The 23,325-nt window shown below is 42.9% G+C and overlaps 1 protein-coding gene across 2 annotated transcripts; it reads left to right on the top strand.

The window, feature by feature from the left end:
* The first annotated feature begins 879 nt into the window (after positions 1-879).
* Positions 880-20,889, top strand: Serinc3 (serine incorporator 3). 2 transcript variants are annotated; one of them, XM_027423490.2, is made up of 10 exons: positions 880-1,035; positions 5,119-5,280; positions 7,438-7,631; positions 9,902-9,981; positions 11,926-12,063; positions 13,155-13,324; positions 15,698-15,788; positions 16,162-16,342; positions 18,604-18,828; positions 19,557-20,889. In XM_027423490.2, exons 1-10 carry the CDS (start codon positions 997-999, stop codon positions 19,693-19,695), a joined length of 1,419 nt encoding a protein of 472 aa, XP_027279291.1. In that variant the 5' UTR covers positions 880-996; the 3' UTR covers positions 19,696-20,889. The 2 variants fall into 2 exon arrangements, with proteins under 2 accessions (XP_027279291.1, XP_027279290.1); XM_027423489.2 differs by lacking the exon at positions 880-1,035 and adding an exon at positions 1,048-1,342.
* Positions 20,890-23,325: the final 2,436 nt, after the last annotated feature.

Raw genomic sequence — 23,325 nt, forward strand, 5'->3', positions numbered from 1 at the left:
AGGGAAGCCTGTGGCTGGAGAGTGGGGGGCGGGGTGAGAGGCGCTGGGAAGACCCTGAGGAACTGGGTGAGCCTGGAGGCCTGCCTGCTTTGGGTATGCTAATAGGCACCATAGTTTGCATTCTTTTGGACCAGACACCCATCACATCACAACAGGGAGCTTTTGTTTTGTCAGTCTCCTCATACCAGGGTCACCAATTCTGAGTTGTTGATGTAAAATCATGGTCCTCCTTTTTTAAAGGAAATAAGAATTTATTTTGTGCCAGTGTGACCACGGCCCGAGAACATGGGTTCAAGAAACCCTGAAAAGTGATCAGTTCCACTGTGGAGGAGGGCGGGTGAACCAATCAATCCCTGTCTCTTCTCCCTCAGCAGCCCGACCTAGAACTCATTATATAGCTCAGGCTAGCCTTGACATTTGATCCTCTCATTCTCTCCAATACTGGGGTTCCTGGCATGCACCACCACTTCCGGCTGCAACAACAACCCTCTCCGTCGGATACAGGGTCACACTATAGCCCAGGCTTGCCTGGAACTCTTTATGTAGCCTAGGTTAGCCTTGAATCATCTAGTGATGGGATTACAGGTCCTGGATGCTTATGACATGACCCAACATAGCTTGTTTGCCTCGGACCTTCCAAACATTTCACCTCTCCATACTCACAATGTACTGCCCGGCCACCATTAAACAGTCTACAGGATGCTTAATTCGGATAGGCTTTCTCCTCTCCTCGCTCCCTCTCCACACCCCACCCCCTGCAATTCCAAAGCCGTAGCCCCGCCTTCCTCTCGTGTTCGGCCCCGCCTTCCTCCTCCTCAGCCAATGAGTCACTGGCCCGTGGGCGGGGCCACTCGCTGACGTGCTGGGCGTCCTGCGAAGGGCGGGCCTTGTTTCCGGCTTGAGAAATCGTCGCGTTCCTGAGGCGACGCCTGAGCCGGCAGTTAGCCACCGCGCAAGCAGCCGCCCGGAGCGGTGGGTCTCGGCCCCGGCGTCACCATGGGGGCCGTGTTAGGCGTCTTCTCCTTGGCCAGCTGGGTGAGTCCCGAGGCCTGGGCCCTCCGGAACCTTGGGCGCGCGGGGAATGGCAGTCAGGACGCCCAAGGCGGGCCCGACCCTCGCCGAGGCCGGCAGAGGGGAGCGGGCAGGCTGGGGCCGCGCGCGGGGCCGAGGCCCCGGGGGCTGCGGTGCCGGGGTCGGGGTGCGGCGGCTCGGCTGGCCCTCGGTGTGGGCGGAGGGTCGCGGGAGGCCGGGCCGCCATTGTTTACAATTTCGACGCCCCGCCCCCGCGAGCCTTCCGGACCCTGGGTTCCGGCGGAACGGAAGGAGGACGCGCCACGCTGAGGTCCCGAGGCGGGGTTCACGAGTGGGTTGGAGGTGGCGTCATGAAATTTAGGGTCGCTGGAGTAATTTTCTCGTTCATAGCTCGGCATATGCCAGTGCTCTGCAGTGTTGGTTGGGGAAGGCATTTTTTTTAAGTCAGCCCCACTGCATCTCGGGTGCGAAACTGACTGGCTGTGGCTGTACATTTAATTAGTAGCGCTGCGGCCTAAACATTTAGGGATTAAACAACCTAGCATTTCTCCCCTCTAGAGCTGTTGTGAGGAGAAAGTGAAGAAATGACCAGTCAATCACTTTGTCACTGTTAAGACATTTTAAAAAGTTAATTTTAGGATCTAGGAAAGAGACTACACCGAATAACGAATCGGTCTCAGAGGAGCATGGTACCTTGAACCAGTTCCCTAATTGTTTTCTTATTCCCGAACTGATGTAATGAACCAAGGATTCCGTCTCTGCTTCATGTCCGTGGCATTTTTGGGGGGGTAATGTCGCAGATATCTTGTTCATTTTCCCCCCGGACAGCATCATTTCAAGTTGTGTTTTATGTGAAATGGTGCAGTCCGGGCATTTATATCTAGAAACTGCTTGTATATTTTATTAATTAATGTTTTCCAGTGGGGTTAGTAATAAGAGTGGAATGAGGGAAGAAAATAATAGGAAATTAAAGGCTGTGGAGAGCTAGGCATGGCAGATCATTTATCTCAGCACTTAAGAGACCCTGTATCAAACAGGAAGGTTTAATCTCCCGACTGCCAGTACCCACCCCATCTCCCATTCCCCCTCCCTCCAAAGGGGTCAGGATATCAAGGAACCAAATCATGAAGATACTTACTGTTTTGTTTTTTGTTTTTTTGTATTTAAGATTGAACCAGGATTTTTTTTTTTTATGCTAAACGCATCTCTTGAGTGTCCCCTCGTTACACTCCCAGTCCCCAGGCTTCTCACTAATATCCTGATTTACCCACCAGAGTATGAGGATTACAGGTGTATGCTAGCTCGCCAGGCAAAGGATTTTAGCCTTTACTTTTTTTTTTTTTTTTTTTTTTTAACTTCCTAGCCCAGGTTGGCCTTGAATTTGCAGTAATCTACCTAGTGCTGGAATTATAGGTGTGAGCTCCCACAACTGGCCTATGTTTTAACAAAATGCTTCAAATTATTATTATTTGGGGGACAGGATATCACTTTGTAGCCCAGTGCTGGGGTTACAGATGTGCGATACCTTGCCTGGCTTTTGTTTATGAAGACAGAGTGGGGTTGATATGTAATTCTTTTTACACGAGCATGAGAACTGGTTCTTCCCTAGCTTTAAAACATCCCTTTAAATGGGGATTTATGGCCTCCTCTTTTCTAGAAGTTGCCCTTTTAAGTCACTTGAGGGAGCCTCTGAGACTCGGTTTTTGCCTTGAGCAACAGAAAGAGTGGAGTTGTCCATATTCAAACAGGAAAAGACAGAGCATGTAGTAGACTGGGAGATTGCACAGCAGTTAACCGATTTCCTACTATGCAGAGGTGTGAAGTGCAACACTAGAAGTGGTCTTCCCCTCAAGGTGTTTATGACCTAGAGAAGCAGATAGGTGTAATGATTTCCTGGACCTTTATAGCAAAGTACCACACACAGGACTTGAGCAGCCCAATGGGTGGAAGCTGCAGATCTAACATGGGGTTTCAGAGTTGTTGCCTTCTGAGTTTGATGGGAGAATATGTGTCTCTGCCTTTTGGGTTTGCTAGTGGTCCTTTTACTTTCGTTTCTTGCAGATTTGGGTTGAGGCCAATAATAGCCAGGATGTGAATAATCCATCAAAGACAGAAAAGGACAATAGAGAGCTTATTAGATACATTGTTCTATGGCTGCTGCAGGCAAGACAATAGAAGCTGTCAGCTATTCATTCTAAGGGGACTACTTTCATGGGGTGGTGGCTCAAATCTGGCAGACAGTTTCAGTGTAGTGGTGGTGCCCTGGGTGACTGACTGAGGTTCATTTCTTGATAGTTAGGCAGAATTTTTGTTATTTCCCTAGGAAATAAATTTTACAGGGTAGTTTGTTTGAATTGACTATCTATGCAGGGTAAACGGGTTACTGGGGGGTCAAGCTTCAAGCAGAGTCTGAACCTACTCATTAAAGAGTGGAGTAGACTGGGGCATAGTGCGCATGTTTTTGATCCCAGTACTCTGGAGGCAGAGATGGGCAGATCTATGAGATCCAGGCTAGCTCAGCCTGGTTTGTAGAGCAAGTTCCAGGACAGGCAGGGCTACATAGAAAGACCATGTCTCAAAGAGAGAGAAAGAGGAAGGGAGGGAGGGATGGAATTTGTTTTGTTTTTCAAGACAAGGTTTCTCTGTGTAGAAACTATTTCCCTGGCTGTCCTGGAACTTGCTCTGTAGACCAGGCTGGCCTTGAATTTACAAAGAGATCAGCCTGCCTCTGCCTCCTGTGTGCTGGGATTAAAGACGTTTGCTCCCACCTCCGGGCAGGAATGGCTTTTTTTACAGTGATATTTGGATGCCCTAAAAATAAATTGCAGCCAAAGCTTGTTAAGATTAACTCTTTCTGCTTCTGCTCAGAGGCAGGAGGGGCCATGCTCTCATCTCAGCCTACTTTGAGGCAAAAGCAGCTTTGTTCTGAGATTAGACTAGTTCCTCACAGTTCTGTCTTTGTACTGTACTGGCCTGTCTTTGGGTTTTAACAGGATACACCCTCAGCTGCAGCATTAAGAGCAGCACCTGGGCATATTCACTATGTTCCCTTTTAAAAGGGCCCTGCCCACTTCCCATCCTCTTGTCTGTCTGTCTGTCTGTCTGTCTCTCTCTCTCTCTCTCTCTCCCTCCCCCTCTCTCTCTCTCGTCTCTCTCTTCTCTCCTCCCTCCCTCCCCCCTCCGCCTCTCCTTGCCTTGTCTCTCTTCTTTCCCACTGCCCCTGTTCCTAGAAGCTGGTTTCCCCCTCCCCTTTTCCCCTAATAAGAAACCCCTCTGCTTGAACTCTTGTCACTCACCGCTTTTCAAAAATTAAAACAGTCTAAAACTTTCTGGCTTTGAACCTGTGTTGCAAATCAGTGTCTAAACTTCTTTTCTTTCTTTCTTTCTTTCTTTTCTTTTTTTTTTTTTTTTTTTTTTTTTTTTTTTTTTTTTTTTTTTTTTTTTTTTTGGTTTTTCGAGACAGTTTTCTCTGTATAACAGCTAGCTGTCCTGAAACTAGCTATGTAGACCAGGCTGGCTTCAAACTCATAGAGATCTACCTGCCTCTGGAGTGGTGGGATCAAAGGTGTGAACCAACACTGTATTGTTGAGACAGGGTCTCTCACTAGGTAGCTTTGGCTGGCCTGGAACTCACTATGTAGACCACACTGATCTCAAATTCATAGAGATCTACCTACCTCTACCTCACAAGTACTGGAATTAAAGGCATGAGCCACCATACCTGATAGTAATCATCACTTTGGGAGCTAAGGTTCTCAGTAACCAAAAAGTAGAGATATGTTTGTATTTCTCTTAATGTTTTCACACAAAATATGTTCCCTGTGAATATAATATTTTGGAAGCTTGTTGTATATCTCAAGCATTGTGTGGTGGGCTTCTTGTAGTAAAGTCTAAAGAACAATTTTTTATTTCTCCAGACGGTTTCTCTGTATTGCTTTGCAGTCTGTCCTGAACTCTCTGTAAACCAGGCTGGACTCCAACTCAGAGATCCTCCTGCCTCTGCCTCCCGGGTGCTGGGATTAAAGGTGTCACCACCACTGTCCAGCTGATGAAGGATGTATCTCATGGCCCATGGTACTCTTACAGGTTCCATGCCTCTGTAGTGGTGCATCATGTTTGCTATGCAGCTGCTGTCCCATCAGCAAGAATTCCACTGTAACTCGGCTCATCTATGCTTTTATTCTCATCCTTGGCACTATTGTGTCTTGTATCATGATGACAGATGGCATACAAACTCAGCTAAAGAAGGTAAGTAGAAGTTACAACATCTTACCATGTGTTTTTTTTAAATTAGTTTTTATGTTTTACAATTCTTTTACTGTTACTCAATCAAGATCACTTAAAATACCTTTAGAAGATTTTCTGTGTAGGAGTGTTCTACCTACATGTATGTATGTGCATCAAATGTGTGTCATACCTGTAGAGGTCAGAAGATGAGTCATGTACCCTGGAACTGGAGTTATGGATGGTTGAGAGCCACCAGATGAGTGCTGGGATCTGAACCCCAGTCCTTCACAGGAGGAAACCCTGGGTCATCTCTCCAGCCCCAGTAATTTAGGGCTTTTAAACATTATTGTTATAACTATTACTGTGAGATAGGGTTTCTTGTAGCCTAGACTGTCCTTCTAACCATGTAGCTTAGGCTGGCCTTGAACTCTTTACAAGATTGAATTACATGGTAATCCCAGTTCCCTTCTGGCCTTGAACTCTTGATATTCATGCCTTTACCTCTCAAGTATTGAGATTCCAGGTATGTGCCACCACACCTGGTTTAAATTATCTTTGGATATAGTCAGGACACAGAATATGAGGTGCTAGCCACACGTGCCTTTAATCCCAGCACTCGGGAGAGAGGCAGGTGTATCTCTGAGTTCAAGACCAGCCTGGTCTACAAGAGCTACTTCCAGGACAGCCTCCAAAGCCACAGAGAAACCCTGTCTCCAACCCCCCCCCCAAAAAAAAAAGAAAGGAAGAAAGATTATGAGGTGTTAGTCCTCTTACAGACATAGAAGTCAGAATGAGCATTGTTGGGCTCTAGTCTTTTTTTTTTTTTCAAGACAGGGTTTCTCTGTGGCTTTGGAGACAGTCCTGGAACTAGCTCTTGTAGACCAGGCTGGTCTCGAACTCAACAGCGATCTGCCTGCCTCTGCCTCCCGAGTGCTGGGATTAAAGGCTTGCGCCACCACTGCCCGGCTGTTGGGCTCTAGTCTTAACCCAGAGAATACAGAATTTAGAAATGGTTTTTCCTTGTTTGCATAAGTTTTAAACTACAATATGGAAGGAATTTGCTGTAGCTAAAAAATTCTGAGAAAATTGAAATAACCTCAGGAATGTGGATTAATGGAGAACCGAACTCATAGCCTCAAACTATTCTACCACTGAGCTACACCCTGTCTTCAGAGAAGGGCGTACTAAATGACCCAGGGGAATCTTTGGTTTTTTGAGACAGGGTTTTTCTGTGTAATAGACCAGGGTGGCCTTGAAGTCACAGAAATCCTGCCTGTGCCTCCCGAGTGCTGGGATTAAAGGCGTGTGCAACCAACACCCTTCCGCACAGCAACTCTTACAAAGGAAAACATTTAATTGAGGTGGCAACTTACAGATTCAGAGTTCAGTCCATGATCATGGTGGCAGGGAACATGCTGGTGTGCAGACAGACCAGGTGCTGAAGGAGGAGCTGAGAGGGTCCAGCATCTTACAGGCAACAGGAAGTCAACTGAGACACTGGGCCTTATGCTGAGCATAGGTTACTTCAAAGGCCACCCTCCACAGTGACACTTGTGGATTAGTGTCACTCTCTGTGAGATTATGGGGGCCAAATACATTCTAACTAATGTGTACAAGTGTTTTGCTTGCATGTGTGTATATGCCTGATGCCTTTGGAAGTCAGAAGAAGGCATTGGCTCTCCTGGAACTGGAGTTATTGCTAGACAATTGTGAGCAGTCATGTGGGTGCTGGGAACTGGATCCTGGTCTTCTGCAAAAGCAACAAGTGCTCTTTATGACTAAGCCATCTTTCCGTCCCAGCTTTTGTTTTTTATTTTATTTATTTTAGTTTTTGTTTTTCAAGACAGGGTTTCTCTGTGGCTTTGGAGGCCGTCCTGGAACTAGCTCTTGTAGACCAGGCTGGTCTCAAACTCACATAGATCCGCCTGCCTCTGCCTCCCGAGTGTTGGGATTAAAGGCGTGCATCACCACCTCCCGGTGCTTTTGTTTTTTAAATATGAGTTTTTTATTTTCTTAGGTAATAAGATTGAAGTCGATTGGGGAGAGAGAAATTTCAGTTCTCAATCTTAAAAAATTGCTGAAGCGGTCTGTCTCTTTTATAAATCCTGCTTCTGGAGTAAGATAAGCATTGCTGCAGTGTTGATATTCTCATGGCATTGAAATTCCTTGCCTCCTCAGATTCCTGGATTCTGTGAAGGAGGATTTCAAATCAAGGTGCCTGATATAAAGGCAGAGAAAGATTGTGATGTGCTGGTCGGTTTTAAAGCTGTATATCGGATCAACTTTGCTGTGGCCATCTTTTTCTTTGCCTTCTGTTTGCTTATGTTAAAAGTAAAAACAAGTAAAGATCCCAGAGCAGCAATACACAATGGGTATGTAAGATTGTCTTTCAATATTCATGGTTCCTCACCTATATTGCTATTTGAATAGAAGCAATGGAATAATTAAACAGTGGTTAGATGTATACATGAAAGATCATTTATTGTTTTTGGGTGGTTTTTTTCTTCGACAGGATTTCTTTTTTTTTTCTTCGACAGGATTTCTCTGTGTAGCCTTGACTGTCCTAGAACTCTGTAGACCAGACTGGATTTGAACTCACAGATATCCTGCTTCTGCCTCCCGAGTGCTGGGATTAAAGTTGTGCGCCACCACTGTCCAGCCTATTTATTGTAATTTTTTGGGAGCATTCTTTCAGGTGCCTATATATAGTACCTTGTAAAATAGATCAAACACAATGCTTAGACACATTTTTTTTTCATTTATAGATAAGCATGTACTTGAGACACATACAGTCATACATGAGCACACACATAGTATATAAGAAACAGTTTTTATTTATTTATTTAATTTGGTTTTTCGAGACAGGGTTTCTCTGTGTAGCTTCGGAGCCTATCCTGGCAATCACTTTGGAGACCAGGCTGGCCTCAAACTCACAGAGATCTGCCTGCCTCTGCCTCCCGAGTGCTGGGATTAAAGGCGTGCGCCACCAATGCCTGGCAAGAAACAGTTTTAAAAAAAGAAAAAAAAAGAAAAATATTATTCTCTTGCTTCCCCTTTCTGACCACAGTTCCTCTTTCACATAAATTTCTCAGTTGGAAGCTGATGGGAGCTTTGTAAATGTTGTATTTGTTATAGATGTAGTAACTAAATTTCAGATAAGCTAAATATTTTGCCTAAGATGTTTTTGCTGGGAAAAGGTTGAAGATAGGATTGAAGTTGATGTATGTTCAGTTCTCAAAGCTTGATACTTCATGTTCTGTCATGCAAGCCACATTGGTTGGTTGATTGCTTTGGTTATTTGAGACAGGGTCTCATCAGCCAGTCTGGCCTTTGAAGTCTTGATCCTCTTACCTCCATCTCCCTAGTAAGATTACCAGTTTGACTCAGGTCAAGACAATAGTAAAGGTTATAGATTGAAAGTCAGATTTGGTTCTGGCCTTTTTGCTAATGAGCTCTGTGATTATGGACAAAGTCTTTTAGTCCTATTTTGTTTTTTTTGTTTGTTTTTAAATAATCTGTTTTTATTTTATGTGCATTGGTGTTTTGCCTGCCTGTGTAAGGTTGTTGGATCCCCTGGAACTGGAGTTACAGACAGTTGTGAGCTGCCATGTGGGTGCTGGGAATTGAACCCAAATCTTGAACCTCCTTCTGTCCTATTTTGTAAATGATGAATTGGTGGGTAATTTCTTTCGTAAATGTAATGATTAATGACTTTCCATGTAGCTAACTAACACTGTTAAAACTTAAAATTCTAGAAAAGGCATTACCTTTATGTGCTAAAAGTAAGAAAACTCTGAAATTTACTCATGTGAATGACTTCTCTTGCATTCCAGCTGTTAGGTTATAGACCCTCTATCTGCCTTTTCTCATGGAAATCATTCCACTCCACCCACCCCCAGCTCTCACCAGAGTTAATAATCAACATGTGCTGTGAGCTTACAGCTCTTACAAAGTTCCTTCTTCCCATTTGTAAGCTACTAGCAGGCCAAACCACCCTTGAATTACACATTTATTTTTATCTAGTGCCATCCTGCCTTGTGACGACTAGCCCCTATGCTAGGTCACACACACACTGTGTATTGAAGCAACCCCTCCAAATTCTCCAATAACCCACCCTTTTCCAGGAATTTTTCCTTAAGGATCTCATCATAAGATGCTGTAATTCTTCATATTCTCAGGGAGCTGAAGGGAATTGAAGGCCTTTCCCCTTCAGGACCCTCATCTATCTCTTCATGGCTGCCTGTGGCTATGATGGTAACTCTAATAAAGCTCATATGAAGGGTTATTTGTCTCAACTTTCTTTTTATTGGACCAGTCAGTATAACATTGTTTATAATATATGTGTGTGTGGCAGTGGTGGTGAGAGTGACCTTTAGGCCTTGCATGTCTGGGCAACCATTCTACCGCTGAGCTACATCCTCAGCCCCCTCCATTCTACCGCAGATGTCACAAGCCCTGGTTTAATATGTTTTGTATGAAATATTGAGTAGAATAGACTTGGGTCAAACAAAGAAACAATCTTAGACATTAATGTTTTAAATGCTTAAATTTAGGCTTTATTTTTATCATCAGAAATGCATTTTTTTCTCAGTGTAAAATAGAGGTTAGCATTTCTCCTAACCCTGTTTTTGTATTTTAATAGGTTTTGGTTCTTCAAAATTGCTGCCATTATTGGTATCATGGTTGGATCTTTCTACATCCCTGGGGGCCATTTTACTTCAGGTATGACTTACTGCTGAGGGGTTGATGTGTACAACTCTGGTGTTTTAAGAGCTTGTGTTTCTGTTAGTGATTTTTATAGAACTGGCCTTTAAGACATGGTGTCCAGTTGTATGACTACATATTAGGGCACTGATGGATTAAAACCAGGAGGTATTTTTAGACCACTTCTCAGCTTTTCTGGAACTGTGTGTTAATTTTGTACTATTTAATCTTCTTATTTGGTGAGGAAAAGCCATCAAAGAGCTTGTCAACATCAGAATGTAACACTCCCATGCTGCCTTCCCCCCCATCTTAATTTGCTTCTATGACATGGCAGCAGTGATATCTGACAGTTTCCTATGTGGTTCCCCCAGCTCCCTAAAAGTAAAGGGAATGTCTTTTTTGTTTTTTAGTTTTCTTTTTTTCTTTTCTTTTTTTTAGTTTTGTAAGTCAGGGTTTCTCTGTGCACTACCATGGCTGTCCTGGAACTTGCTCTGGAGACCAGGCTGGCCTCGAACTCACAGAGATCCGCCTGCCTCTGTCTTCCAAAAGCTGGGATTAAAGGCGTGAGCCACCAACGCCTGACTCTTTCTTTTTTTAAAAAGATTTTATTTATTATGGATACAGTCTTCTGCCTATATGCCAGCAGAGGGCACCAGATCTCATTCAGGGTGGTTGTGAGCCACTATGTGGGAATTGAACTCAGGACCTCTGGAAGAACAGTCAGTGCTCTTAACCACTGAGCCATCTCTCCAGCCCCGTTGGTTTTGGTTTTCTGAGACAGGGTTTTCTCTGTGTAGGGCTGGCTGTCCTGGAACTCACTCTGCAGACTAGGCTATCCTGGAACTCAGGGCTTTGCTTGCTTCTGTCTCTTTGAGTGCTGGGATTACAGGCGAACAGGTGGATTACCACCGCCTGGTTTAGGAAAAGTCTCACAAAGTTATGTGAGGTTTAGTGAAGTGACTGAATGATACCATTTTTTTTTTGATTTTATTTATTATGTATACAACATTCTGTTTCCATGTATATCTGCACACCTGCACACCAGAAGAGGGCACCAGATCTCAAACAGATGGTTGTGAGCCACCATGTGGTTGCTGGGAATTGAACTCAATGACCTCTGGAAGAGCAGTCAGTGCTCTTAACCTCTGAGCCATCTCTCCAGCCGCTGAATGATACCATCTTGTCCTAACTCTGTTTTGTGTCTGCCTGGGCACTCCTCAGTCTTCCATTCCCCAATAGCCAAATCTACCTTGGCAGTGCATTTGGACTATCTGTGACCCTGACCATGGTCCGAATGTGTTAACCAAAATCATTTTGTTTGTGCAAGCTAAAACAAAACTTAAATAATTAGAGGAAGTGTAAATAGAAAATAATTATCATGTGGTATCTGGAAGATAGTGCTAAGCTCTGCTAAAAGACAATGTTACTCAACCCCACTCAAACACTGCACTTGTGGTTTTTGTCTTTAAAAACAATGTACCCTTGAGCTTGAGCACCAGAAGACATTTTGAAGGCATTAGCCTACTCTTGGTCTGGCCTTTTTTTAAAGGACTTGTACTTTTAACTGCTGTTGATAACTATGTCTCATGGATCATTTCACCAGGCTCCCTTTGATACAATCTAAAACAAGTTTTAAAGGTCTCAAGGTAGAAGGCACTTGCCACAAAGCCTGATGATCAGTCTGGGTCTCACCATGATGGAAGGGAGGGGATTGTCTCAAAGAAATTATTCTCTGCTGTCTATCTGATGCACACAGGTAAAATGCTTCTAAAGGCGTGAATTGCAACTGACATTCCTCAAAGAACACCTGTGAGTTTGAAATGATAATAGTCATACTGTACTGCTGTAGACAGAATGTCTTCACTGCCTCACTTACTAGAGTTGAAGTCTGCTCATAAAGTTCAGTAGTCATTCTGAGATGTTACTCTTATGATGAAGAATAATTGTTCTTTTTGTTTACAGTCTGGTTTGTTGCTGGCATGATGGGGGCCACTTTCTTCATCTTCATCCAACTGGTGCTCTTGGTAGACATGGCTCACTCTTGGAATGAATCATGGGTAAATCGAATGGAAGAAGGAAACCCAAGGCTCTGGTATGCTGGTAAGTGTCCAAACTCACTTCCAAGAGTCATACTTGTTAACCTTAAGTAGGAGTATATTAAAACCTCCAGTTTTAAATATTCAAAGTCAATCAATGTAGGGCTTCCTTTTTAAAAATTGTGTGGGTGGGTGGGGGTGTGTGTTTTACCTGATTTTATATCTGAACCACATTTGTGGAGTTCCCATGAAGGCCAGAAGAGGGCATTAGATTCCCCTAGGACTTAAACCCATGCCCTCTGGAAGAACAACAGCCAGAAATGTTCTCCAACCCCTATAGCTTCCTTTTAAAAAGCTAGTTTGTCAGTTAATTATGAATTGTGTGTTGCTGGAAGGTGAGCATAGTACATTCAGTCATTGGACTCTCAGTTCATAATATAACTGCCTCTGCTGAGATGCTACACAAACATTTTTTTTGATTCAGGTTCAATTATACAGCTAATTAATTATCTATGTGAATGGAAAGGCACTGTTTTCCCAGACCAGGGAGATTATCTCATTATTTGTGATGGGAGCCAGGTTTAAGGAGCCAGTGGCTGAAGAATAAAATTGTCTCAAAAAGGGCCTGTTTTGTTTGCTCCAGATGTCATTCATCTCTGGCATGAAGTTCCTGTCAGCTGTGACCTTGTTTGTGGAGAGGAGCTCTGTGTAACTCAGGCTAGCCTTGAACTTGTGATCCTTTAGCTGGTTGGTTTTAACCAGTTTTACAGGTGTTCACCCACCTCACCTGGTCCTGAATTATGCCATTGAAAGACCAGGAATCATCTAGAAAAGATTATGTACATATTTAATATGTAATTCAGAGATTACTCAAACTGAAATCACCAAATATTTTTGAATGAACCCATGAAACCCAGGTTAGGCAATCCAGGTTGTAAGTTTATTTACTTAAAAGTGGATTTTGGAGTTAAATGGTGAATAATTTTAAAACAATATGAAACTTTAATCTTGGGGCATCTCAGATTTTCCTGCAGTTTATTGCTCACCATAGGAATGAATTAAGTCTCTTTACTTATATAGCCTAGAGGAAAATTGATCTTAATTCTAGCCATTTATTTGGATGGTGGACATTCATACCTTTTTCCCCTCCTCCAGCTTTGCTGTCTTTTACAAGCTTGTTTTATATCCTGTCAATCATCTTTGCCGTGTTGCTCTACATCTTCTACACCAGACCAGATGGCTGCACAGAAAATAAGGTTTTCATCAGCCTTAACCTGATTTTTTGTGTTGCAGTTTCTATTGTATCCATTCTCTCCAAAATTCAGGTAAGATGGTTTTCTGTTTTCTCTTGTGAAGCTTAAATTCCAGGCAGTGTTTAAAGTCAGGGTCTCCTGTAGCCCAGGCTGGCCTTGGACTCTGCTTCCCCCTTGCTAGTGCTGGAATTACAGACATGAGCCACCAAGCTCAGCTTTCATTCTAAGAGTAAATGGGGAGATGACTTAGTGGATAAAGCACCAAGAACAGGGACCTGAGTTCAGCTCCCCAAAGCTCATGTAAAAAGCTGGGCGTGGTAGTTGTGTCTGTAATCTATTTTCCTACTGTGAGATGAGGTGGAAACTTGTGACCAGCTAGCCTGGGAGATGTAGTAAAGATGCAGAAAACAAGGCAGGGACTGACAACCAGTGTCCTCTGACCTCAAAACACATACCAAGACATACATCTGTCCTTATTCACACTCATGCATGTACATATCATATATATACACAACATACACACTTTTTTAAAAAATGATAAGGAGTCTAGAGAAATGGCTCAGCAACTGGCAGCAAATATTGCTCTCCCAGGGGATTCAATTCAGTGCCCAGATGCCACATCACCTACCTCTAAGGGCACTCACACACTAGTGGCATGCGCTCACTCGGACACTTAAACACGCATGATTGAAAGTAAATCAGAAGAAAAAAGTACTAGCCCAAACCTAGGAGGTTGAAGTGGGAAGATTTCTGTAAGTGAAGGCCAGTCTGGACTACTACAGCTCTGAACCGAAGGAAGAAGAAAAAAGACAATTTAAGAGAATTATTTTAAGCCAGGCAGTGGTGGCGCACGCCTTTCATCCCAGCACTCAGGAGGCAGAGGCAAGCGGATCTCTGTGAGTTCAAGACCAGCCTGGTCTACAAGAACTAGCTCAAGGATAGCCTCCAAAGCCACAGAGAAACCCTGTCTCGACACCCCCCCCCCAAAAAAAAATAAAAAGAACATTTAAATTGTGAGGAAACTTAAAGTATGGTTGGATATACCTGTAATACCAGATAAGCTTTTTTATTTTTTCTTTTCTTGTCTCCCATCCAAGTGCTAACCAGGCCCGACCCTGCTTAGCCTCCTAGATCAGATGAGATTGGGTGCATTCAGGGTGGTATGGCCGTTGACTTGTTTTTTTTTCCCCCCAAGATTTACTTATTATGTATACAGTGTTCTGCATTCATGTATGCCTGCAGGCCAGAAGAGGGCACCAGATCTCATTACATACAGATGGTTGTGAATCACCATGTGGGTACTGGGAATTGAACTCAGGTCCTCTGGAAGAGCAGTCAGTACTCTTAACCTCTGAGGCATCTCTCCAGCCCCTTGTTTTAGTTTCTTAAAGTCAGAAAATGGCAGGGTTTGTGGTATATCCCCGCTGTCCCAGCTGCTTAGAAGGCTGAAGTGTGACAATTAATCCCTTAAGAATTAGAGGTTAGTCTAGAAAACCATAGTGGGGCCTTTTCTCAAGAAAACATGACGTGTCTGAGATGGCTCAGGTAATAAGGGTGCTTGCCAGATGACCCCAGTGTCATCCCTGGAACCCATAGTGTAGAACTAACTTCTGATCATACTTGAGGTCCCCCTCCCACCACACACACAGAATAGATATATAATAATATTTTTAAAAGAGCATTGAGGGCCTGGGGTGTGGCTTGGTTGGTTGGTTGGTAGAAGCTTGCACAGTCTGCACAAAGCCCTGCGTTTGAGCTCAGCACCGGGCAAGGTGCTGCACACTTTAATCCCAGCATTCAGGAAGGATCAGTTGATTATTTTTGTTAGTTCACATTTAATTACTAGCTGGACATGATACATCTTTAGTCCTGGCAGTGCTGGAAACTGGAGTAAGATTGTGTTGGGGAAACAATATCCAGAAAAAAAGAAAAACAAAACAAGTTTCTAAGAAGTGGGAGGCCACCTAGCGGTTATGTGGTAGAGCTGAGTGGACATTTCTTCATATAAAGAGTCTAGAAACTGAAAGCCTTTGCGTGATAGATATAAAGGCGGTTTCAAGATTGTGAAATGCTTTGCAAACCAGCAGTAGATGCATCTCTTTATTTTCGTTTTTCAAGACAGGGTTTCTCTGTGTAACAGCCCCGACTGTCCTGGAGTCAGGAACTATCTCTGTAGACCAGGCTGGCCTGGAACTCTAAAGAGATCTGCCTGCCTCTGCTTCCAGAGTGCTGGGATTAAAGGCATGCGCCACCACAGCATGGCCGCATTATCTTTCTTATTTTCTAGACTAACTGAACCTGAAGGGGTATCTGTCCTCTTTTAACTGTCAGGAAGAATAAGGTTTTTAAATTTCTAACAATTCAGTGCTTCCCAGGGAGGCATGCAGACTTTCAGAAAGTCATTGCTTACAGATCATGTGACATTGTTTTGTCTGGATTTCCTAGGAACATCAGCCTCGTTCTGGCCTCCTGCAGTCCTCCATCATCACTCTGTACACCTTGTATCTCACGTGGTCGGCCATGACCAATGAACCTGGTAAGGGAGTGCCATAACTCACTGACAGTGTCCCTGTGGGGGGTATACAAACAATAAAACACTTGAAAATGGCCAGTGTTCACAGTAGATTTAAGTAAGTGACGTAAAACTAGGGATGTGCTTCTGCTGGGAAAACCTGAGCACAGTCTCTTAAACCACACAAAACCAATGTAGTCAAAATAGACATTTATAAAACTTGAGAAACCTAATTTTTCTAAAGCTAGATCATTGGGTAAGACGTAAATACTGTATTGCCTACTGAGTTTCGGGTTCTTCTAAGCTTAACTTTCCTGTGTTTCACAATACACCTCTGATTGCTCATTGGAACAAGAGTGAGCTCTAACTAATGATAATAAAACATTTCCATTTTCAGACCGTTCCTGCAACCCCTCTCTTAGGAGCATCATAACACATTTAACCTCACCCACTGTGTCTCCAGCAAATTCAACTACTCTTGCTCCTGCCTCTACTCCGTCATCACAGAATGGACACTCTATGAATTTGGATGATTTTGGGGGGTTGACTATCTTTGTTATCTGCCTTATATATTCTAGGTAAGTTCTAAGTAAGGGTACTTAATAGAAGATTCTCATGAAAGTGAATAATACATTATTTTTAAACCATGCTAAAGAATTAATGCAGCTCCTTTTAATAAAAAGTCCTTTCCATGTCTTTGCTTTACCCAGCTGAGTATATTTCTTAAAGTTTAGAAAAATCCAGCCAGGCTTGGTGGCACTTGCCTTTAATCCCACCACTCAGGAAGCAGAGACAGGTGGATCTCTGTGAGTCTACAGAATGAGTTCCAGGACAGCCAAGGCTACACAGAGAAACTTGGAAAAAAAAAAAAATACACTAAAAAGAAAGTTCAGAAAATCCTCTCATAATTCCTCCTGGTTTTATGGTGGTGTACCTCCTTTGCATAGAAGGATAAAAATCTTCACTTGATTTTTGATAAGCTGGAAATTAGGATACTGAGAATTATCTTTTGGAAAAAAAAATACAGTGAATTTAGGGCAGAAAGTGTTAAGAGTATATGGTACTTCCTAATATAAATAAGGAAAAAGAATAAGTTCTTGGGGCTAGAGAGATGGCTCAGCGGTTAAGAGCACTGCCTGCTCTTCCAAAGGTCCTGAGTTCAATTCCCAGCAACCACATGGTGGCTCACAACCATCTTAATGAGATTTGGTGACAAACATTGTACATATAATAAATAAATAAATCTTAAAAAAAAAGAATAAGTTATTCTTTTTCCTTATTTATATTAAGTAAAAAATTGTAAGTTTAATAGTTCCTAGTACAAAATCACAGATATACTTCATTTGTACCCATCCACTCATTTCATTTTTCCATATAATTGATTATATTAGATTAATATTTATCTAATTTAAAGTAAGGAATATTCAAAATTAGCCAAGATAAAATTTTAGTATTGTAAGTTGGCAAAATAAGAATGACCACATATAAAATAGGAAATTGGAATATCTACTTTTCAATCTACTTTTAACATTTTGTTAACATTTTGGTACATGGTATTTTAGTCATTTGTCATTGTAGTTTAAGTAGCCTTCTACTTCATGTACAGACTAAATTTTGTTTTTGTTTTTATTTTTTGAGACGAGGTTTCTCTGTGGCTTTGGAGCCTATTCTGGCACTTGCTCTGTTGACCAGGCTGGTCTCACAGAGATCCACTTGCCTCTGCTTCCCAAGTGCTGGGATTAAAGGCATGTGTCACCAACGCCCGGCCAGACTTAATTTTTTTAAACATTTTATTTTGTGTGTATGTTTATTGAGGGAGCAACAGTTGCACCATGGTTAAGGATGAAAATTGTTAATGGACAACTTGTGGGACTTGCATCTCTCCTTCCACCATGTGAGTCCTGGGCATTGAACTGAGGTTATGGGACTTGGCAGCAGGCTTTTTTGTTGTTTCGTTTTTTCAAGACAGGGTTTCTCTGTAGCTTTGGAGCCTGTTCTGGAATTTGCTCTGTAGACCAGGCTGGCCTCAAGCTCACAGAGATCCGCCTGCCTCTGCTTCCCAAGGGCATGCGCCACCACTGCCTAGCTGGCTCAGATTTTTTTTTAAGATGGCCTAGAGTAGGGATTGTTAAGCTGGCTGGCTACTTTTCGGCCTTTGGTTGAGATCAGAGCTCATGTCCATGCCAGCCCCACACTTGGTGTATAGCTGGGGATGAGCTAGAATTGGTTCTCTAGCCTTCACCTCCCAAGTGGGTAGGTGTGTGCCCAAGCAATGTGCACAGCTTTCAGGAGCCGGGCCTCTCCTTCCCACTCTGCATTCTAAGGGTTAGATTCAGGTTGTCAGTGTTTATGTGCTGAAATTTTTGTTTCATTTATTTATTTATTTTTCTGAGACAAGGTTTCTCTGTGTATCCCTGGCTTTCCTGGAACTTGCTTTGTAGTCAAAGCTGGCCTGGAATTCACTTAGATCCAAGTGCCTCTGTCTCTCAGGTTTTGGAGCTAAAGGCACCCCACACCCAGCCTGTTGGTTTGTTTTTTTTTTTTTTTTTGTTTTTTTTTTCTTCAAAGTCCTGTAGCCTAAGGTGACCTTGAATTCTTCATTCTTCTGAGTGGTAGGATTAGAGACATGTGCCACCACTCTGAGTGCATTTGTTTTATTATCTAAAATGACTTTATGTGTGTATGTTTGTCCACTCCCAATCCTCCTATATCAATCAGCCTTCTGAATGTTGGCATTACAGGTCCACTATGGTGTAACCTTACCTAGATGTAGGCCAAAGGCATTATTTCATCTAAAATGGCTCCCTTTTGATGTGATTTTCTTGGGATTACTTTCCAGCATCCGTACTTCAAGCAATAGCCAAGTTAACAAGCTGACCCTCTCTGGGAGTGACAGTGTTATCCTTGGTGATACCACCAATGGAGCCAGCGATGAAGAAGATGGACAGCCTCGTCGGGCTGTGGATAATGAGAAGGAAGGGGTGCAGTATAGCTACTCCTTCTTCCACTGGATGCTCTGCTGTGCTTCCTTGTACATCATGATGACCATAACCAGCTGGTACAGGTAGGAGACATAGGGAAAGGCAGAAGAATACTCAGCCCCTGGGAATGCCTATAAATCTGTGTGAATTGTCCTTAATGCGGAGCCCTTCTCCCTCAGAATGAAGCTGTCTGTATTCAGTGTCCTTTGCTGGAGTCCTTTTTGTTTGTTTCTTATGGTCTAGCTTCAAACTTTCCATTGTTCTGGTTCTGCCACAGCCACCTAACACCTGGGATTAAGAGCATGTGCCAACATGTCCTGATTGAAATAGAACCCAGGAGGAATTCTTTGCAGTTCAAATTATTGGTTAACTTTTCTAGATGAGTTATTCAAGAAAGAAAATCATAGCATAAAACCATTCAGCCTGACAGTGATAATTTTTTCCTGTGCTTTTAGAGAGGCCATATTAAAGTATTCTGGTCAAAGTAATAATGTCCTAAGCAGAGACCATGTCAGGGAGGCTATTTCCATTTTGCTGGTAATTAGAGTAAGTAATTCAGATGGTACATAAGAACCTCCTTGGAAGAAGTTAGGTCTTTCCTGTTAGCAAGAAGGAAATGCTGTTTGAGAGGCAGTCTGTTGGCCATAGTAACTGAAAGTAGCTTCTCAAGTCCCTACTAGGACCATACTAGGGTTAAGGTAGCAGCTAAGTCTCCCTGGGGGGTTTCTTGGCATTGGCCAGGGTGAGTGGAATGGGAGGGATTCTGATTTGCAATATTAAGTGCTTTTTCCCCCTGCTCTGGTTTTCTTAGTCCTGATGCCAAGTTCCAGAAAGTATCCAGCAATTGGCTAGCTGTGTGGGTCAAAATGGGCTCCAGCTGGGTGTGCCTCCTCCTGTACCTCTGGACTCTTGTGGCTCCACTCATCCTCACAGGCCGGGACTTCAGCTGAGCTTCCAGTGCCAAGGACACTGCTAAAGCTGACAGTCTCCTTTGCTGAAGATGCAGGTCCATTCAACGTTTCATCAACTAAACTATTAAGTGAACGCTTTGCAAATTTGGCTGTATTCATGTTTATATCAAAAGGCAAGATTGAATAATGCTTCATGCAGAATCTGAGCTTTCATTCTCATATATATATATATATATATATATATATTCTATTTGTAAGACTATAGCACAAAGGGAACATTTTTGTGTTTTAGCGTGAACTACAGCTGTGCTGTGAAGAGAGTTCTTTATAAAGACGTGTAGATTCCTACAGCTTCTGTTTCAAATGGAAGTTAGAAGATTGTTGGATAGTTGAGGCTATCTTTAATATATTTCTATTGCAGTCTCCTTAAAAACCAAAAAAGGAATGCAATAACCCCACAGTTCCCTTGGTAAAGGTCTTTGCTAAGTGACACAGGCACAGTTTCTTGCATAGGCTCTTCAGAGGTTTAGCATCCTGGTTTTTGGCAAGGAATTATGTATGTAGGTCCTTCCCCAGAAACATGGCTGCTGATAAGGCTGAGAGAAGGCTATTGAGTTCCTTTACTTACTTTTTATACTACACTGATGCTGCTTGATAGACGTCTGTGGCTTTGTCAGATGTGTCATACCAGTAAATGCTTTGTAGATTGGATTAAAATGAAAGTTCACTTGGAAAACACTGCAATGTTATGTAATGACCTTGCTATGAGTATAAAAGTCAGAGGCATGTTAGTTTATTAAATTTGCACTATCAAAGTACTTGATTAAAATAGATATTTAGTTTCTGGTTTGTTTGTTGGTTTCTTAGAAAGGGTCCTTTCTTTGTATCCCAGACTTGCCTGGAACTTAAATCTTGCCTTAGCTTCCAAGTACTGAAATGTAAGTCTGGGACACCATACCTAGTTTCTCAAGGCTCCTTGAGAAATGAGGTTTGATCAGTATTTGCTTGTTTGGAGAGTCGAGTGTCAATCGGACTTTTCAGGCAGATGCTTCGCTTCTCTTCTGACACTTACGATTTGACTAGTAAGTTAAGTCTTATGTTCATTTAGAAACTAGCCCTAATATTGTCACTAAAGAAAGACCAAAGTAAGAGGTAGTTAAAGCACTGTCAAAGAAGACATTCCTGAAAAGCAGTCCATGAGAAGGAATAATAAAGCAGGCTTTTTAATAGAAACTGGCTGAGTGTTTGGTCTGCACTACGCTCTGTAGGGGTGAAGACACAACAGACACACATTCTTCCATCTTGGGGTAAGTTAAATGAAAATGAGCTGACCAGCATGGATAATTAGTGCTGAAAACTCATGAGAAGAGGTCTCTGGATAGAGGCTAGTACAGTGGACTTCCTAGAGAGAGTATCCTTAGGATTTGTAACTTTGGTTCATTACAGATACCGGGGCAATTCATCTGAGATTTGAAATTAGAGAAGTAAAGAAGGTTTGGAGAGAAAATGACAGCTTAGACCGTTTCCACATTAGTGTTTAAGTGGATAGGAGACATTGATTTCTGGGAGATTCTGGTTTAATCTGTGTAAATAGGTTCTATTTGGGACCCTGGTTGTATCAAAGGATGGAGTGGTCCCTTCAAATGATGACTAGGTTTGGGAGTCAGACCTTCTGAGTCTTTGTCTGAGCTGTGCTATTGTCTAGCTATTGACTGGCCATCTAATGCTTACTGAGTACATACTGTGCTTAAGACTTTAAGCACACTGGTCTGAGCCTCAGTATCAGTACACACGATTGATGATAAAGTTATCTCATAGAGTGAACCTATTTTAAGCACTTCTGACAGTAAGTGCCAGTGTCACTATGGATAAAAACAAGACTAGATAATACTCAAAATACCAGAGATGTTCAGAATCTAATAGAGGTGGTTTGAGGTGGTTTCAGAGAGTGAAACAGCTGAGTAGAGTTGGGAGGCTAGGGGAGCTGGGTTTGACAGGAGTTACTGGAATTACTCTCCTATCGATTCATGTGGAAATCAAGTTACAAGGATTTGTGGGCAGATAGGCTTGGCCCTTGATCTTAACTGTAAGGCAGATTCCCTGCTCTTAACAATGCGGGGAGTCAGTCAGACATTTAAAGACCCTAAATTTCAAAACATAGTTCCCCATTCTTTGCCTTATATGATTCAAAATAATGTAATAAAGTCCAATAAAGGGTTTTTTCCCACCATGATAATTTTGAGATTAATTTGAAATAACAAGTTCTCTTTAAAAGAGAGCAGTTCCACCTTTGCTTGGCTGCACTCTAAGAATGAGTTAAGTCTGGCTGTTAACATGAAACATCCCTTCAAGATACAAATGCAGAACTGGACACAAGCATGCAGAATGCCAGCATTTTCAGTAAGCCTAAAGTCATACTTGACAACAGGACATTGTTTTGAATCATCCCATTCCAGATGAGTCCACCTGATCCTTCAGCACACCCCTGTCTGCAGATTGAGGGCCCTGACTCAGCAATCAGTGGCACATCCTAGGGATTTATCAAAGGCAACAGCAGAGGCTGCCATTTCAGCCTAGCTACAACTGGGAGAAAGCTAGTTGGCTCAGCTTGAATTAGTTTACTTTCTAGTTTAGCAGTTCTCAACCTGTGGGTCATGACCCCTTTTGGGAGGGGTGTTGAACAGCCCTTTCACAGGGATTGCCTAAAACCATTGGAAAATATTTACATTGTGATTCATAACAGCAAAATTACAGTTAGGAAGTAGCAACAAAAGTAATTTTATGGTGGGGGGGGGACCTGTATTAACGGGGCAGGGCATCAGGAGGGTTGACAACCACTGCTCTAGGTCAGTCTGTTTGGAGACAGGGTCTTGCTCTAGGCTGCGCTGGCTCAAGACTCTGTAGGCTGGGCTGGCTCTGCAGTTTCAGGAGTCCTGCCCCCCCTCTGCTCACTAAACACTGAGGTGGACTATAGGCAGTAGCCACCATGCCAAAAGCACTGCCAAAAATGGCCTTGGAAGCCAGGGATGGTAGTGCATGTCTGTAATCCCTGTACTCAGAATGCTGAGGCAGGAAGATCACAAGCCCTAGGCCTGCCTTGGCTATAGGTCACGTTTTAGTCTGAGCAACATAGGGAGACCTTGCCTTAAAAGGTAAAAATAAAGTATTTCCTATATGCCCAAAGCCTTGGGTTTACTCTTTAGCAGTTGCCCTGCCCCCAAAGGTCATGTAAATAGCTACATTTGCAGTGATTTAACAATGTCTGCTGCTGTGATTGGTTTCCTCCCTTTCTCTCTTTAAAGTTTAAACTTTAAAGTTTAGAAGGTGATCTGCCCAAGGTTACCCAGGAAATGGCAAAGCAGAGAGAAACCTTGAGCTTGGCTTAAAGGTAGACCTCATTCATTGTTCCTGGATCCATCAAGGTATAGGAGACAGAATGGAAAGGGGGCACACAGGGAGAGACTGCTCACCATGCCCACATCACCTGAGTAGGCATTAGTATCTTTTCCTTTGAGACTGGCTGGACTCGAACTGGCTATATAGACCAAGCCGGCCTCAAACTCTGTTCTGCCTGCCTCCTGAGTGCTCCGCTTAAAGAGATATGACCTGGCTTTTTTTTTTTTTTTTTGAGATGATCCCTCTGTATAGGCCTGGTTGTCCTGGAACTCA

This window comes from Cricetulus griseus, chromosome 6, assembly GCF_003668045.3.
Source record: "Cricetulus griseus strain 17A/GY chromosome 6, alternate assembly CriGri-PICRH-1.0, whole genome shotgun sequence".
In the NCBI taxonomy this organism is placed as follows: domain Eukaryota; kingdom Metazoa; phylum Chordata; class Mammalia; order Rodentia; family Cricetidae; genus Cricetulus; species Cricetulus griseus.